A 15,153-nucleotide genomic window follows, 5' to 3' on the forward strand; every position below is an offset into this window, starting at 1 on the left:
GTAGGGCGCTGGCCCTATATGCTGGAGGTGGTGGGTTCAAACCCAGACCTGGCCAAAAACTGCAAAAAGAAAAATATATATATATATACTGGTAAAATAACATTTTAAAAAGTGTTACATAATATTTAATATTTAAATATTTCATGTAGCTAAGGATAACTACATTTTAGTTTGATCTCAAGCCCCATTCACTTCTGAGAACCACATACATATTCCTGGATGTATAGAGGTATTCCAGGTCACTAGGAATGTTATTTCATTAAGAGATCAGAGTATATCCTGAGACAATTCATAACACCTCTTCATCTACCTACCCAATTCTTATTTGTATATCATGATTTGGGTAGTAGTTTAGAAACATTCCATGACACTCCTCCCTCTTCCCACAATAACTTCTGTGCTCCAAAGCCATTCTTTGTGCTCCTATAGCACCTGGTGTATTTTTTAAAGATACACACATTATAATTGCTTCCTTATTAGTTGGCATCAGAAGCTCGCTGGCATGGAGTCTAGAGTCAAACACTTATACTTTCAACAATTATGAGTTGAACAGAAATTTGTTCCAAGTTGGACTCTTCCACAAGCAACCAGTTGAATAACTCGGGCAAACTACTTAACTACCTTAAGCTTCACTTTTCTCATCTGTAAAACTGGAATATTAACTATACATACCCCACAGATTATATTGAGTGTTATATACATGTAATGTAGAAAATGCTTCATTAATGTTAGCTATAGTGATATTTCCCTTATCATCAACAAATTAAACTTCTACGATCTTTTAAATAAACTTAGAAGGGGAAGGCTTAAGAAGATAACCTGGTCTGTACACAGAGAAAAAAGAGAGATTCTTTGATTATTTTTAAACGGGAAAAAGTTTTAAGCTCTTACAAGATCAGAACTGCCGGTGAAAAGATTATTTTATTATTTTTTTATTTTTCCTCTTTTTAAAATTAAATCATAACTGAGTATATTAATGGATTTATGGGGTACAATGTGCTGATTTTATATACAATTTGGAATGTTTACATCAAACTGGTTAATATAACCTTGACCTCACTTGTGTTAAAACATTTATACTCTACTCTTAATAGATTTGACACGTAACCCCCTTGCAATATATGGAGATTGCAAGCAATCCCTATCAATATCCACTTCTAACATACTAATCTTCAAAAAATGCAGGTCTGATTTCATAAATATGTTCTTTAAATAATTTTCAATGGCCCACCATACCTCATACAACTAAACATAAACATCTAAATTTAGCCAAGTTTCCTAGGATATGACTCCAACATATATTTTTAGTATAATTACTTACTATTATCTACTCAGTGATACACACACACACACACACACACACACACACACACAGTCCCTCCACACACACAGTCCCTCCATGAAGTTAAGTTAGATTACTTGCAAATACATTGACCACATTCTTGCTTACTCTGGCCTGCAGGCTTAGACTTGATGTCAGTCCCTCTAACAGTTATTTTTTTCACTATATCTATCAAAAGTCTATAAACTATTCACTTTTACTCTTGAATGTTTGTTTTGTAAGTTAAGGAATTCAAAATTTAAAATGATTTTCTCTTAGCATTTTGATGGCATTTATCCTGCTCTTTTCTTGCATTCATACTGTTAAGGAAGTTTAAAGTCAATGTAACACACATTCTTTATAGGCAAGACATCTTCTGTCTCTGGCATTAGATAGCAAAGGCAGCTGAGTATTTTATTTTAGTTAAGAGTCCAGCTTTGGAGGCAGATGCGTAGGTACAAATCTGTTCCACCACTTATTTTACGTAACTTAGGCTTAAGCAATCTGGGCCTCAATTTCCTCATCTGTGTAGATAATACATAATCATTAGATAAACTTTGTCAGATTGCCATGAGAACTGATGTAGATAACAGATGTAAAGAGATCAAAAAACTGCCTACCTCCTGATAAGTGCTCAATGAAATTACCCATTATTTCATTAGTGGTCATCTCCTAAAGGTTTACCATGGGTTTCTCCGTATTTTTTGTTATTGTCATTTGTATACTTTTATTTTTTTCATTTGAAAGAAAGTTAGTCTTTTCAAACTGAAGACTTTACTTCTGGTAATTCTATAAGACAATGTTAGAACATGTAGGTACATTTTCCTTGTCTTTTAAAACTTATCTCTATGTTATCCCCTTTTATAGATACTTAATATTTTATATATTTTCAATGTCTTTTTCTCTTTGTGCCAAATTCCAGAATTACTCAGCTTCATCTGAGTTTATTTTCAGTTTGTTCAGTTTCCTATAATCCACCTATTAGGTTATTTATTTTCATAATTGCGTATTTTTTCCTAGAAACTTGAACCGGCTCTTGTTCTTTTTAGTGACTGTTCTTGTTTCAGTTATAGAAGTTATATCTTCTATAACTGTTCAGGAATGGAATAGTTTTCTTTATCTTTTAAAGTACACTGGGTGGTGCCTGTGGCTCAAAGGGGTAGGGCGCTGGCCCCATATGTTGGAGGTGGTTCAAACCCAGCCCCGGCCAGAAACTGCAAAAAAAAACAAACAAAAGAACACATCTATTTATTTTAAAGTCCTATTAATAATGTATATTCTTCTTGGGGGCAGCACCTGTGGCTCAAAGGGGTAAGGCGCCGGCCCCATATGCTGGAGGTGGCGGGTTCAAACCCAGCCCTGGCCAAAAACTGCAAAATAAATAAATAATCATTTAAAAAAAAATAATGTATATTCTTCAGTTTGTTATTTCATTGTTATGATACAGGTCATTTTACATGTGTTCCTTAGATATACACTCATCTTTTAATACAGAGTTCTCCTACACGTTTTAGACTATGAAAACTTGTGACAAAATGGCTATACTGACTTTCTGGTGACATGGCAAGTGTTTCCTAGCAAATTCTGTCTATTTACTTAGAATTTCTAGTGCAGTAAGTTCCCTTTACTAGTTGTTGGTGTGTTAGTCATTTGTATCTTTTTTTTTTTTTTGAGACAGAGTCTTACTTGGTTACCCTTGGTAGAGTGTCATGGCATCTTAACTCATAGTAATTTCAAAATCTTGGGTTCAAGTGAGCCACTTGTTTCAGCTCCCCAAGTAGCTGGGACTTCAGGCACCCACCACAATACCCAGCTATGTTTTTTTTTTTTTGCAGTTTTTGGCCAGGGCTGGGTTTGAACTTGCCATCTCCGGTATATGGGGCTGGCACCTTACTCCTTTCAGCCACAGGCATTGCCCACAGCCAGCTATTTTTTAGAGACAGGGTCTTACTCTGGCTCAGGCTGATCTCTAACCTGTAAGCTTAGGCAATCCACTTGCTTCGGCCTCCCAAGTGCTGGGATCACAAATGTGAGCCACTGCGCCCAGCCTAATATTTCATACCAAATCTAAGGGTTTGATGAGGTAGCAGAGATTTAAGCTTCTGTTTAGCTTCTATTTAGCTTATGTTTGCATTACCCAAACTTTGAATGCCCTTAAAATGCCGTGAAACCCAAATGACAGGATTAATCTCTCCTCCTATATTTATCTTCAAATTTTATAAATTTTAACCCAATTATGAGCTCTTAGATGATATAACTTAATCCTACTTTATCCCTTATCACATGTCTTTGTGTCACACACACAGTAAATATTCATCAGGATTTGCTGAACTGAATTTCTCATAAAATGTACCCAGATCTTATGAGCTCAGATACAGGTGATGGTAATAAAATGAAAAAGCTACATATGTCACATTTACATTTATATACACTTCACAGTCCAATAAAGTTGTTCATTTAAGCTGTGATTTTTAAACAAAAATAAAATTTACTTTTGCTTCATACCAACAAAAAGTAGTAAAGTATAGTAAAGATTTAGAAAATATGGTATTTCCCCTTAGAAATAAAGCAATGCCAATATACATGTATAAGCTACCATGTCATGATTCTTTTAATATTTTTAATAATAATAAAAGCTAACACTAGTAGACCAACTGCCATGTAATACCTCACATAAGTACTTTACATACATTATTTCATTTAATTTTTCCAACTTTATAATATAGATACTATTATTATTTATAGAAGTGGAATGCAAGTCTTGACAAGTTAGATTGGTTACCCAAAGTCACACAGTTATCTTTTGCAGTATCAGAATTCAAACTCAGTTCTCTCTGACTATAGAAGCTTATCTCTTAACTATTATGTTTAGTACCTCTGTTATTGAATTAGTTACTAAATACACAAAAAGGAAAAAAGTATCAGTCATCTTAGAGATGTTAAAGACCAATGAGTTAATATTTTCACAATATTTGGAAAATCTCTTGGAACACAGAAAAACAGACAGATAATCAAATTGCCTTTCTCAAAAGACTGCTTAGTTCAAGTAAAGTAGACAAATATGACAAATGCCACAGCAAACAAAGGCGAGAAAAGAGGGCATCTAAAACCGGCAGGTTATTTGGAAGTAAGATCAATAGATTGTTAGCTGTCCCTCCAAATCCATTCTCCTCTTTTTTGTCAATATTTAGACAAAATATTGCCTCCCTTGTACTTATGTGTGGCCACATGGGTAAATGGTCACTGCGAAGAGTGCAGAAGATTTATATTTACAACTTTGATACCATCTTCTTAAAGACAGTTATCCTGAACTCACTCCTCTCCTTCCTTTCTAGCAAGAAAAAGTGATTAAGAAAGCAATTTTGGAGATCAGATGTTGAGCATGGTGGACTCATCCCCAACTGCCTAGGTTTTTACATGACGTAGAGCAGAGCCCACCTGCTCTGGACTGTTACTGAGAGACAAGAAAAACATCTATGTTCTTAAAGTTACTGCATTTCCTATTTTTTTAAAAAGCAGCTTGTTTTGACTCTAATAAAAACAGCGGATATCTTGTGAAGGCCTCATAAAAAGCCAATATACAAACTGGTTTTATAGGTAACATAAGAGAATAGGACAGGAAAGGTTTTTGTTTTTGTTTTTTTGAGACAGAGTATCATTACATCGCCCTTGCTAGAGTGCTGTGGTGTCACAGCTCACAGCAACCTCCAACTCTTGGGCTTAAGCGATTCTCTTGCCTCAGCCTCCCAAGTAGCTGGGACTATAGGTGCCCACCACAACGCCTGCCATTTGTTGTTGTTGTTGTTGCAGTTATTGTTGTTTGGCAGGCCTGGGCTGGATTCTAACCCACCAGCTCCAGTGTATGTGGCTGGCACCTTAGCTGCTAAGCTATAGGCACTGAGCCGAGGAAAAGGTTTGTCAAGAGAAAAGATCATCAGAGGGGAAAGAACATATGTTCATGAACATATAAAAAAATATATGCAGTAAAAGTGTAAATGTAAACATTTCTAGAGGAACCAAAATAATACATTTAGTAAAATTTACATTTACCAAAACTATGCAAAATAATTATCAAAAAAATTTTTTAAAAGTCAAATCATGAATGAAGACTTTTCTCCTTACATCTCATCAATTTTCTTCCTTTTTTAAAATTAGATCATAACTGTGTACATTACTGCATTTATGGGATACAATGTGCTGGCTCTATATATAATCTGGAATAGTCACATCAAACTGGTCAACATATCATTCAATAACTTTCCTGTCAAACAGATTATTCCAATGAACACACGATTTCTTTTTATTAGTTTAATATTTCTTTATACATACCACACAAAGCTCAAACAAAATAATTCCAAGAGACCACACATCTGATTTGGGGCCAGATGGCAGTGGTTTTTCACTTGGCACATGATCAGTGGTTTTGAAAATTCCTTGTGCAATTACCTCAGGTGCCAAGTATGATGGATACCTATAAACAATATATTAAAATAATGAACAATTACAACAGGGACAAGCAGCAATAGTGCATTTTAACTATCAGTGTGGTAAAACCTATATAGAAGCCGCATGTGATTAAATTGACAGCTGTTGCTAGGAAGAATTCTAAACTACCCACCGCAATAGAGGCCCGAATGAATCATGAGCCTCAAACAGCTGTAAAGGCATCAGGTCTCTATGCGGCTGTACTTTCTTCCTTTGCTTTCCTATTTTTGACACACTGTCTTCCTTGCAGTCCTTTGGCTTTTCTAAGTGTTTTTTCTTTTCTCCTTATTGCCTACCTTCTTTTAAAACTATAAATTATTATTTAAAGTACATTTTATCTTTAAAAACTATTTATTATTTTGAGTAGAAATGTCAAAGTGATAAAAAAATATATAAATCGAAAAGTAAGACTGTCTCCTATCTCTGTACTCATCACCTACACATATTTTTGTTGTTGTAATCATTTTTTTTAATTTCAGAATGTTAGGGAATACATATGTTTATATATTTTGTTTTGCACAACGTCAAAGTTAAACATTTAAGTGAGGTGCTCAAATATTACTTCTAATTCTCTTCCTATCTGTTCTTACAGCCACCTCCTCACACCATCATCATTACTAGTACTTCTTATTTACACGTAAAATACAAATCAATTAATGAAATATAACAAATTCAAATGAGTAAATTTGCTTTTTAACCCCATTTTTATTTAAACAGAATGATGACAGGGAGATTGATATCTTCTTTTAATTTTCTCATGTATTTCTCTCATACAAAAATTTGTATTATGTTATTTTACCCCAAGATGATCATACTGCTCTTCTGAATGAATGTATAAATAATTCACCAAAAGTGTAGTGAAAGCAGCACTGGCCTTGAGGTCATAACACTTGTGTTCTAATTTCAATCCTACCAAATGTATGAGATTTGAGTTTCTTTACTTGCAAAATAGCAATAAAAATGTTTACCTCACTAAACTTATAAACATTAAGGCACACATAAAACAGTTTTATAAAAATGGAAAACATACACAAATGCCGTGTTATACTTTTATCATCACCATAACATATCTAGAAGGCAAACTGTTCATTTTTATTCCTGATTTCCAGCACATCTAACGTCAAAATAATATGATAATGAAAGATTAAGGAAAACTATAGGTAAACTATTATACCAAAAACTTTTGAAAGAAGCACAGAGGTAACCCTTACTCCAAAAATTTTAGTTTCTCTTTAATCAAAGACAGAAATTAATAAAAAGAATTGTTCTTTAATGTAGGTCATCTTTCAACAACCTTCTCTACTTTGGGGTAGCATTTTTAACACTCAAAGACAATTACCAGTGCTTTGCTGTAGTATGACGGATGAGGTAAATACAAGTGCCTTTCATCATCTGTTTGATGTTTTAACAAGGTATTAAGCTACTGGCCAACTGAAATGAATGCCCAATTTCGAATTCTTTACGATATTTTGAGACAGATGGTAACATTTTACTTTGTTGTTCCTTAATATTTGTCTTTTATATCAACTGTAAGCTGCTTCTGGTGTAAATATTTTCCTTCATGCCTTAGCTGTTTGATCACTTTATTTTTCCTGGCTAATGTTTCACATTTTGCTCTTTGATATTTTCTGGTAAGACCCTTTGGGTCTAAGACTTCAAAGCATGCCAGACCAAATGGTAACAGGAGACCAATTCCACCTAAGCTTTTAAAATTCAAATGTAGTTCTTCAAAATGCTCGATAAGCTTTAAGAAAAATTATCTCCTTTCTTCTATTATTTAAAACACCTTTAAATAAAAGTCAAAACCATTAATTTTTGTGTATATTATTTGAGTTCTCACTTATAAAAACTGATTTACACAAAAGGAGGAAACAACAGAAATCATATTTATTACAGCTACTTAAGTCACTTGAAAAGGCAGATATTTCATATGATAAGATAGAAACTGACTAAAAAATTAACTGTATTCAAAATGTTTTATGAACAAATAAGAAATTATAGATGACCTTTACAAAATATCATTTACATGCTTTTTATGAAAAAATTGACTGACACTTATAAGTTTTAATATACAAAACTATAAGATTACGCATTCATAGAACTTAATATATAGGCCATCAAAACAGAAAATTCTTCCACTACATAATGAGCTTCTTGAGGACAGGAACATACCTATATAATCTATTTTTGCATATCAAACATGCAGAAGAGAAAGTGCTCAATAAATGTTTCCTCACTGAATAAAGTTTAATACTATTAGTTATATGGGGGTGGGACACAATTATAAGAGGGACGTTACCTAACAAATGCAATCAGTGTAATCTAATTCTTTGTACCTTCAATGAATCACAAACAATAAAAAAAAATAATATTCTTAATATTATAAGGTAAAGAAGGTAAATAATCCGTTATCCTCTTTGTCAGCTCAATGTTTGATAAATATCAGGGATCTTTAGGATGCTAGAGAAAAATTCATTGTCTACTCTTTACGTATAGGAAAAATTAAGATGTACTAATAAAGAAAATCTGTTTTCAGGTCAAAAAGCATTATCAAAATTATCACTAACAAAATATATGTGTTTTCAAAGATTACGAAGTTTAATACAGAACTCAAAACAGAAGAAATCATCCTTACCCTATAGGGAAATCAACATCATCACCATGAGCTGTCATGTGATAAAGACCAAATTTAGCCAATTTAACAAGTCCCTACAATAATAAAGAAGAAAAATCACTGTGAAATATTTTAGTATAACTGGGAACGAAATCATCATTATACATTTTTGAAAGATAACCATCATATGACACTATATTAACAAAATACTACTAAGATTTTATAAAATACCATTAATTTTACTTATAACTATCTACTAAATGTTTGCTTTATACTTATTATACATTTATGTGTACATCTATGTGTACATATATACATCTACATACAATTTCTATACATTTCAAAAAGAAAAATCACATTTTTCTTAAAAATTTCTACTTTTATAACACAGAGGCTTTTTGTCTAAGAAAAAAGGCAAATTTCTCATTTGTCTGGAATCCTAAATGCTTTGTGGTAATTTTCACAGAGGAATTTTTTTTTTCAGGAAGTTACAAGTCCATTCATAATATAATTTAACAATAACAAGGGAGTTGTTGAAAACAATGATTCAAAATCATCAAGATTTGGGTGAATCTTGTAAATTTCCAATAATTTTTTATATTATTTGAGAACAATTATCATAAGTATGAAGTTTTGTTAAATTTCAATATATTTAGAGAGAACAAGTATTTTTTGATACATGTATTAATGGTACACATATTTACAAAAGGGATTTCAAAGTACTCATCAGTAGAAAAGCATACATTGTAACCAAAAGGTAAATTTTAATCCCTCACACCCTCCCAGCCTCCACTCTTAGTTTTCATTGTTCATTATATCATCCGATGACCACATATACGTATATCCTTCATTTAGCTCCCACTTACAAGTGAGAACATGTGGTGAATTTTGTTTTTCCATTCCTGAGATACTTCACTTAGGTTAATGGTCTCTAGTTCCACCCAAGTTGCTGCAAAAGACGTTATTTCATTCCTTTTTATGGCTGAGAAGTATTCCATGGTCTGTGTATGTGTGTGTGTGTGTGTATTGCACACATTTTCTTTATCCCTCATCAGTTGATGGGCAACTGGGTTAATGTGTTAGCTTTGCGATTGTGAATTATGCTGCAAAAACCAATCAGATGCAGCTTTCTTTTCGATAAAATGATTTCTTTGGTGTATATCCAATAGTGGGACTGCTCAATCAAAGGTAGGTCTATCTTCAGTTCTCTGAGAAATCTCCATACTGTTTTCCATGGAAGTTGAACTAGTTTATATTCCCACCACTAGTGTATAAATTGTCTCTTTTCACTATATCCATGACAACATCTATTTCTTTTTGAGTTAATAATAACGGCAATTCTGACACGGGTAAGGTCGCTTAGGGTAAGGGAAAGGGGTTTTTCACTTTGGTTTTAATTTGCATTTCCCTGATCGTTAGTAATGTTGAGCATATTTTTCGTGTTTGTTGGCCATTTGTCTATCTTTTTTCGAGAAGAGTTTGCTCATGTCTTTTGCGCACCGAGTTGTTTTCTACTTGTTTGAGATTTTGTAGATTATGGATATTAGCCTGGTTTTGCATTTATGGTTTGCAAATATTTTGTTCCATTTGTAAGTTGTCTATTCACTGTTATTTTCTTGGCTATGGAGAAACTTTTTAAGTCTCATTTATTTATATTCTGGGGACTTAATCAGAACTTCTCTGCCTAGCCCGAAGTCCAGAAGTTATTCCTACATTTCCTTCAGAACTTTTAGGGTGTCAAGTTGAACATTAGTTCTTAATTCATCTAAATTTTTGTATATGGTAAGATGCAGGGATGCACTTTCTGCATGTTGCTATCCAGTTTTGACAGCACCATTTATTGAATACGAGGTTTCCTTTCCATAGTGTATGTTGTTGTCTGCTTTGTCAGAAATCAGTTGGTTGTAGCTATATGGCTTTATTTCTGAGATTTCTATTCTGTTCCATTTGTCTGTATGTCTACATTTATATGTGTACCAGTACCACACTGTTTTGGTTACCATAGCCTTGTAGTATAATTTGAAGTCAGGTAATATGATGCCTCAAGATCTGTTCTCTTAGCTTTAGATTGCTTTGTGTATTCAGATTCTTTTTTGGTCCTATTGAAAGTTTAGGTTTGTTTTCTGAGATATGTGAAAAATGATGCTGGCATTTTGACAGGAGTTGCACTAAATGTATAAATCATTTTGGGCAATATGGATATTTTAAAAATGTTGATTCTTTCAATCCACCTGGGATGTTTTTCTACTTTCTATGATTTTTTTTTTGTGTGTGTGTGTGGTTTTTGGCCAGGGCTGGGTTTGAACCCACCACCTCCGGCATATGGGACTGGAGCCCTACCCCTTTGAGCCACAGGCACCACACTACCTATGATTTTTTTTATCAGTGTTCTGTAGTTCTCCTTGTAGAGATCATTTACCTCCTTGGTTAAGTATATTTCTAGGCATTTTATATCTTTGCAGCTATTTTAAATAGTATTGAGTTCTTCATTTTACTCTCAGCTTGACTGTGATTGGTATATAGAAATGCTAATGATTTGTGTATGTGGATCTTGTAATCTGAGACTTTGCTAAATTCACTTATCCATTATAGGGGTCTTTTGGTGGAGTCTTTTTCTTGTTCCAGGTCACAGGGGGAGTGTTCTCAAATTTCTCCCATTCAGTATAATAAGTGGGTGTGAGTTCATCATATATGGCTTTTATTATTTTGAGATATGTTCCAGGTTTTTTTTTTTTTTTTATCGAGGAGGGTGCTGAATTTTGTCAAATGCTTTTTCTGTGCATTATGAAATGATCATATGGTTTTTATTTTACATCCTCTTTATGTGCTGAATGACATTTATGGATTTACATTTGTTGAACTATCCTTGCATTTCTGGGATGAAACCCACTTAAATATGATAGATTATCTTTTCAATGTGTTGTTGAGTTCAGTTTGCCAATATTTTGCTGAAGATAATTGCATCTATATTCATAGGTTTTTTTTCTTTATTTATTTGAGACAGAGTCTCACTATGTCACTCTTGGTAGAGAGACATGGTGTCATAGCTCACAGCAACTTCAAAAGCTCGGGCTCAAGAGATTCTTTTGCCTCTGCCTCCCAAGTAGCTGGGCCTACAGGCGTCTGCCACAATACTCAGCTATTTTTAGAGACAGGGTCTTGCTCTTGCTCAGGCTGGTCAGGTTGGTCAGGCAATCCACCCTCTTTGGCATCCCAAAGTGCTAGAATTACAGGCGTGAGGCACTGCACCTGGCCCTTCATAGGGATATTGGTCTGTAGTTTTCTTTTTTGTTATGTCCTTTCTGGACTTTGGTATCAGGGTGAAACTGGCTTTGTAGAATGAGTTAGGGAGCATTTCTTTCTTCTTGATGATATAGGACAGTTACAGCAGGATAGGTGCCAGTTCTTTGCACATCTGGTAGAATTAAGCATTGAATTAATTTGGGCTGAGTGGGAAGGTGCTTATTGGGAGAGTTTTTTAATTACTGTTTCAATCTCACTTTGTTTTTGGTTTATTCAGGATTTCTATTTCTTCATAATTCAAGTTTGGGAAGTTGTATGTTTCTAAAACTTTATTCATTTCTTCTATATTTTCTAATTTGTGTGTGTAGAGGCTTTCATAGTATTCACAAATGACATTTTTATATTTCTGTGGTATCGACTGTGGTGTCTCCTTTTGCAATTCTGATTAAGCTTGAGTCCTTTCTCTTCTATTTCTTGTTAATGTAGCTAGTGGTCTAGTGATTTTGCTTATCTTTTAAAGAATCAATTTTTGTTTCAATGCTCCTTTGTGTTGTCTTTATTTCCATTTCATTTAGTTCTGCTCTAATTTTTCTTATTTCCTTTCTTCTGCTAGCTTTGAATCTGGTTTGTTCTTCTTTTTCTAGTTCCTTGATGCATGACATTAGGTTGTTAATTTGTCATCTTTCTTCTTAATATTGGCATTTAAGGCTATGAACTTTCCTCTTAGCACTGGTTTTGCTATATTCCAGAAATATTTGGAAGCTTGTTCCATGTTTGTTACTCAATTGGAAGTTTTCTGATTTGTCTTGATTTTGCCATTGACCCAAGGATGTTTTAGCAGTAGGTAGTTTAACTTCCATGTATTTGTGTAGTTTTGAGAGTTCCTCTAGAAACAGATTTCAAATTTTATTCTGCTGTGGTCTGAGAAGATACATAGTATGATTTAATTTTTCTGAACTACTTGTTTTGTGGCCTAATATATGATCTACCTTGGAACATGTCCCCTGTCCTCATGTGAAGAATGTATACTCTGTAGTTGTTGGGTAGAATATTCTGTAAATAACTGTTAAGTCCATTTGTTCTAGAGGCTCATTAAATTCAGTGTTTGTTGATTTTCTGCTTCCATGATGTGTTCAGTTGTGCTAGTAGAGAACTGAGGTCCCTAGCTTTTTCAATGATACTGTTTACTTCTTTCCTTAAATCTAGTAGAATTTGTTTTATGAATCTGGATCTTCTTTACTAGGTTTATTTAAGATTGTTCTATCTTCTTACTGATTTGCTCCTTTTATTATTATATAATGACTGTATTTTTTACTGTTGATATAAGAATAACTTCTTTTGCTAGCTTTTGATTCCATGTATGTGGAATGTTTTTTCCAACCCTTTAACTTGAGTCTATGAAAATCTTTGTGAATTAAATGGGTTTAGGTTGTGCTATTTAATTCAGTCTCTATAGAGACCATCAAAAATTGCCAGTGTTGACTATACTGCAAGTCGTCATGGTAGGGTACTGAGAAAAGTTTTCAATTAGCAATTAGCCTTGAATAAACCTCATTGGCTATGATATTACCAACGCACAAAGCTGGGTTGTTGTTTTTTATCTATTCAGGAAATCTGTATCTTTTAAGTGGACATTAAGAACACTTATATTCAATGACAGTATTGACATTTGAGATAGTGTTCTGGTCATTATGTTGATTGTTACATAATGCTTTCTCTTCTCCTTTGTGTTACTGTTTTATAAGAGGTTTGAGTTTTAACTTTCAGGTGCTTAAACACTGGTGGACATTGATTATTCTATTACATTTATAGAGCATGTTGAAGCATTTCTTAGGGCAGGTCTAGTAGTGACAAACTCCCTCACTGTTTGCTTGTCTAGGAAAGTCAATTTCTCCTTCATTTATGAACCCTAGTTTTTCAGTGTACAAAACTCTTGACTGGCAGTTATTCTGTTTAAAAAGACTAAAAGTGGGCAGCACCTGTGGCTCAGTGGGTAGGGCTCTGGCCCCATATATGGAGGGTGGCAGGTTCAAACCTGGCCCCAGCTAAACTGCAACAAAAAAATAGCTGGGTTTTCTGGCGGGTGCCTGTAGTCCCAGCTACTTGGGTGGCTGAGACAAGAGAATCGCCTAAGCCCAGGAGTTGGAGGTTTCTGTCAGCTGTGACGCCACAGCACTCTACCGAGGGTGATAAAAGTGAGACTCTGTCTCAAAAAAAAAGAGAAAAAAGACTAAATAAAAGTGGGAACCCAATCACTATATTTTTGAAAAATTTCTGCTGAGAAGTCTGCTGTTAGTCTGATCTGTTTTCCTTTGTAATTACTTGATGCTCTTTCATCCCATAGCTTGAAGGATTTTCTCCTTTGCTTCATCTTTGGTCAGATTGATGACTGTGTTCCTTGAATATTCTATTTGCCATGAATCTTCCAGGTGTGATGACATTCTTACATCTGGATTTCTACATGTCTAGTGATACAGGGAAGTTTCCTTCAATTATTCCTTCAAATAGGCTTTCCATGCTTTTTTGTTCTTCTCTCTCAGGGATTCCTATGATCCAAATATTCATTCACTTAACATAATGCCATATTTCCTGGAGACTGTTCATTCGTCTTGATTCTTTTTCCGCATTTTTACCTGACTGGGCTAATTTGAAAGTGTTATCTTCAAGCTCTTAAGTTCTTTCTTCTGCTTAGTTTAACATTTTGTTAAAACTTCTAGTATATTTTGGAATTCCCTAAATTACTCTTTCATTTCTATAACTTCTTAGATTATCTCTTTAGTGAATTTTTCATTCATGTCTTGAATTGTTTTGGGGGTTTCTTTCTGCTAGTTTGCAACTTTCTCATCAATTCCATTAACCTTACTTACCATTCATTATCTAAATTCCATATCTGACATTTCAACAATGTCCTTTTGATTGGAGTCCATTGCTGACAAACTATTTTGTCCTTTGGGAGAGTCAAAACAAACATTTTTTATGTTTCCAGAGTTCTTATGCTGGTTCCTGATCTGTAACCTCTTCTATAATCTCAAGACTGATAGCTTTTCCTAGTTCCTTCTCTAGGAACTGTGTTGCTCAATGAAAAGAAGAAAAGGTTAGTGAAAGACACGTTGAGTCCTACTGAAGAAGAATGATCATGAAGGAGAATGGTGGACATACTACAACCCTTTAACACTGCTGCTCTCCTGTGTTTCCCCTGTTCCTCTATGGCAGTCATGGGCAGCTGACTGTGTGTACATGCACCATGAGTGTTTACATTGCCTTAGTCCAACACTGGCAGCATTTGTCAGGTAGGTGGTGCATGGAGGTCAGTGTTTACCCCACCCAGTGTACAGGACTCTGGGTGCACTCTCCACTGGGCTCAGTGGCAGGTGTGCCTAGGTGGGCCACCAGGTGATGGTAGTAGGTGCCAGGTATATGGGCACCTTGGGTTCCCTTCTGACAATGGGGACATGTGATGCCCATGCAGGGAGCATGCAAGAGGGCCTAG

General features: G+C 34.5%; 1 protein-coding gene and 1 non-coding gene across 2 annotated transcripts in view; both read right to left on the reverse strand.

Moving 5' to 3' along the window:
- The window catches only part of TBCK (TBC1 domain containing kinase), a 209,752-nt gene that overhangs the window by 160,979 nt on the left and 33,620 nt on the right, over positions 1 to 15,153 (reverse strand). The window contains exons 5-6 of the mRNA XM_053561937.1: positions 8,442 to 8,515; positions 5,651 to 5,792 (exon numbers count right to left, since the gene is read on the reverse strand). Coding sequence (XP_053417912.1) covers positions 5,651 to 5,792; positions 8,442 to 8,515 — 216 coding nt within the window. The remainder of the gene's footprint in view (positions 1 to 5,650; positions 5,793 to 8,441; positions 8,516 to 15,153) is intronic.
- Positions 13,111 to 13,247, reverse strand: LOC128591895 (U4 spliceosomal RNA). Its single transcript, XR_008381696.1, has one exon. It is a non-coding gene; the product is annotated as a U4 spliceosomal RNA (small nuclear RNA).

Source organism: Nycticebus coucang, chromosome 1 (genome assembly GCF_027406575.1).
Source record: "Nycticebus coucang isolate mNycCou1 chromosome 1, mNycCou1.pri, whole genome shotgun sequence".
NCBI lineage: Eukaryota > Metazoa > Chordata > Mammalia > Primates > Lorisidae > Nycticebus > Nycticebus coucang.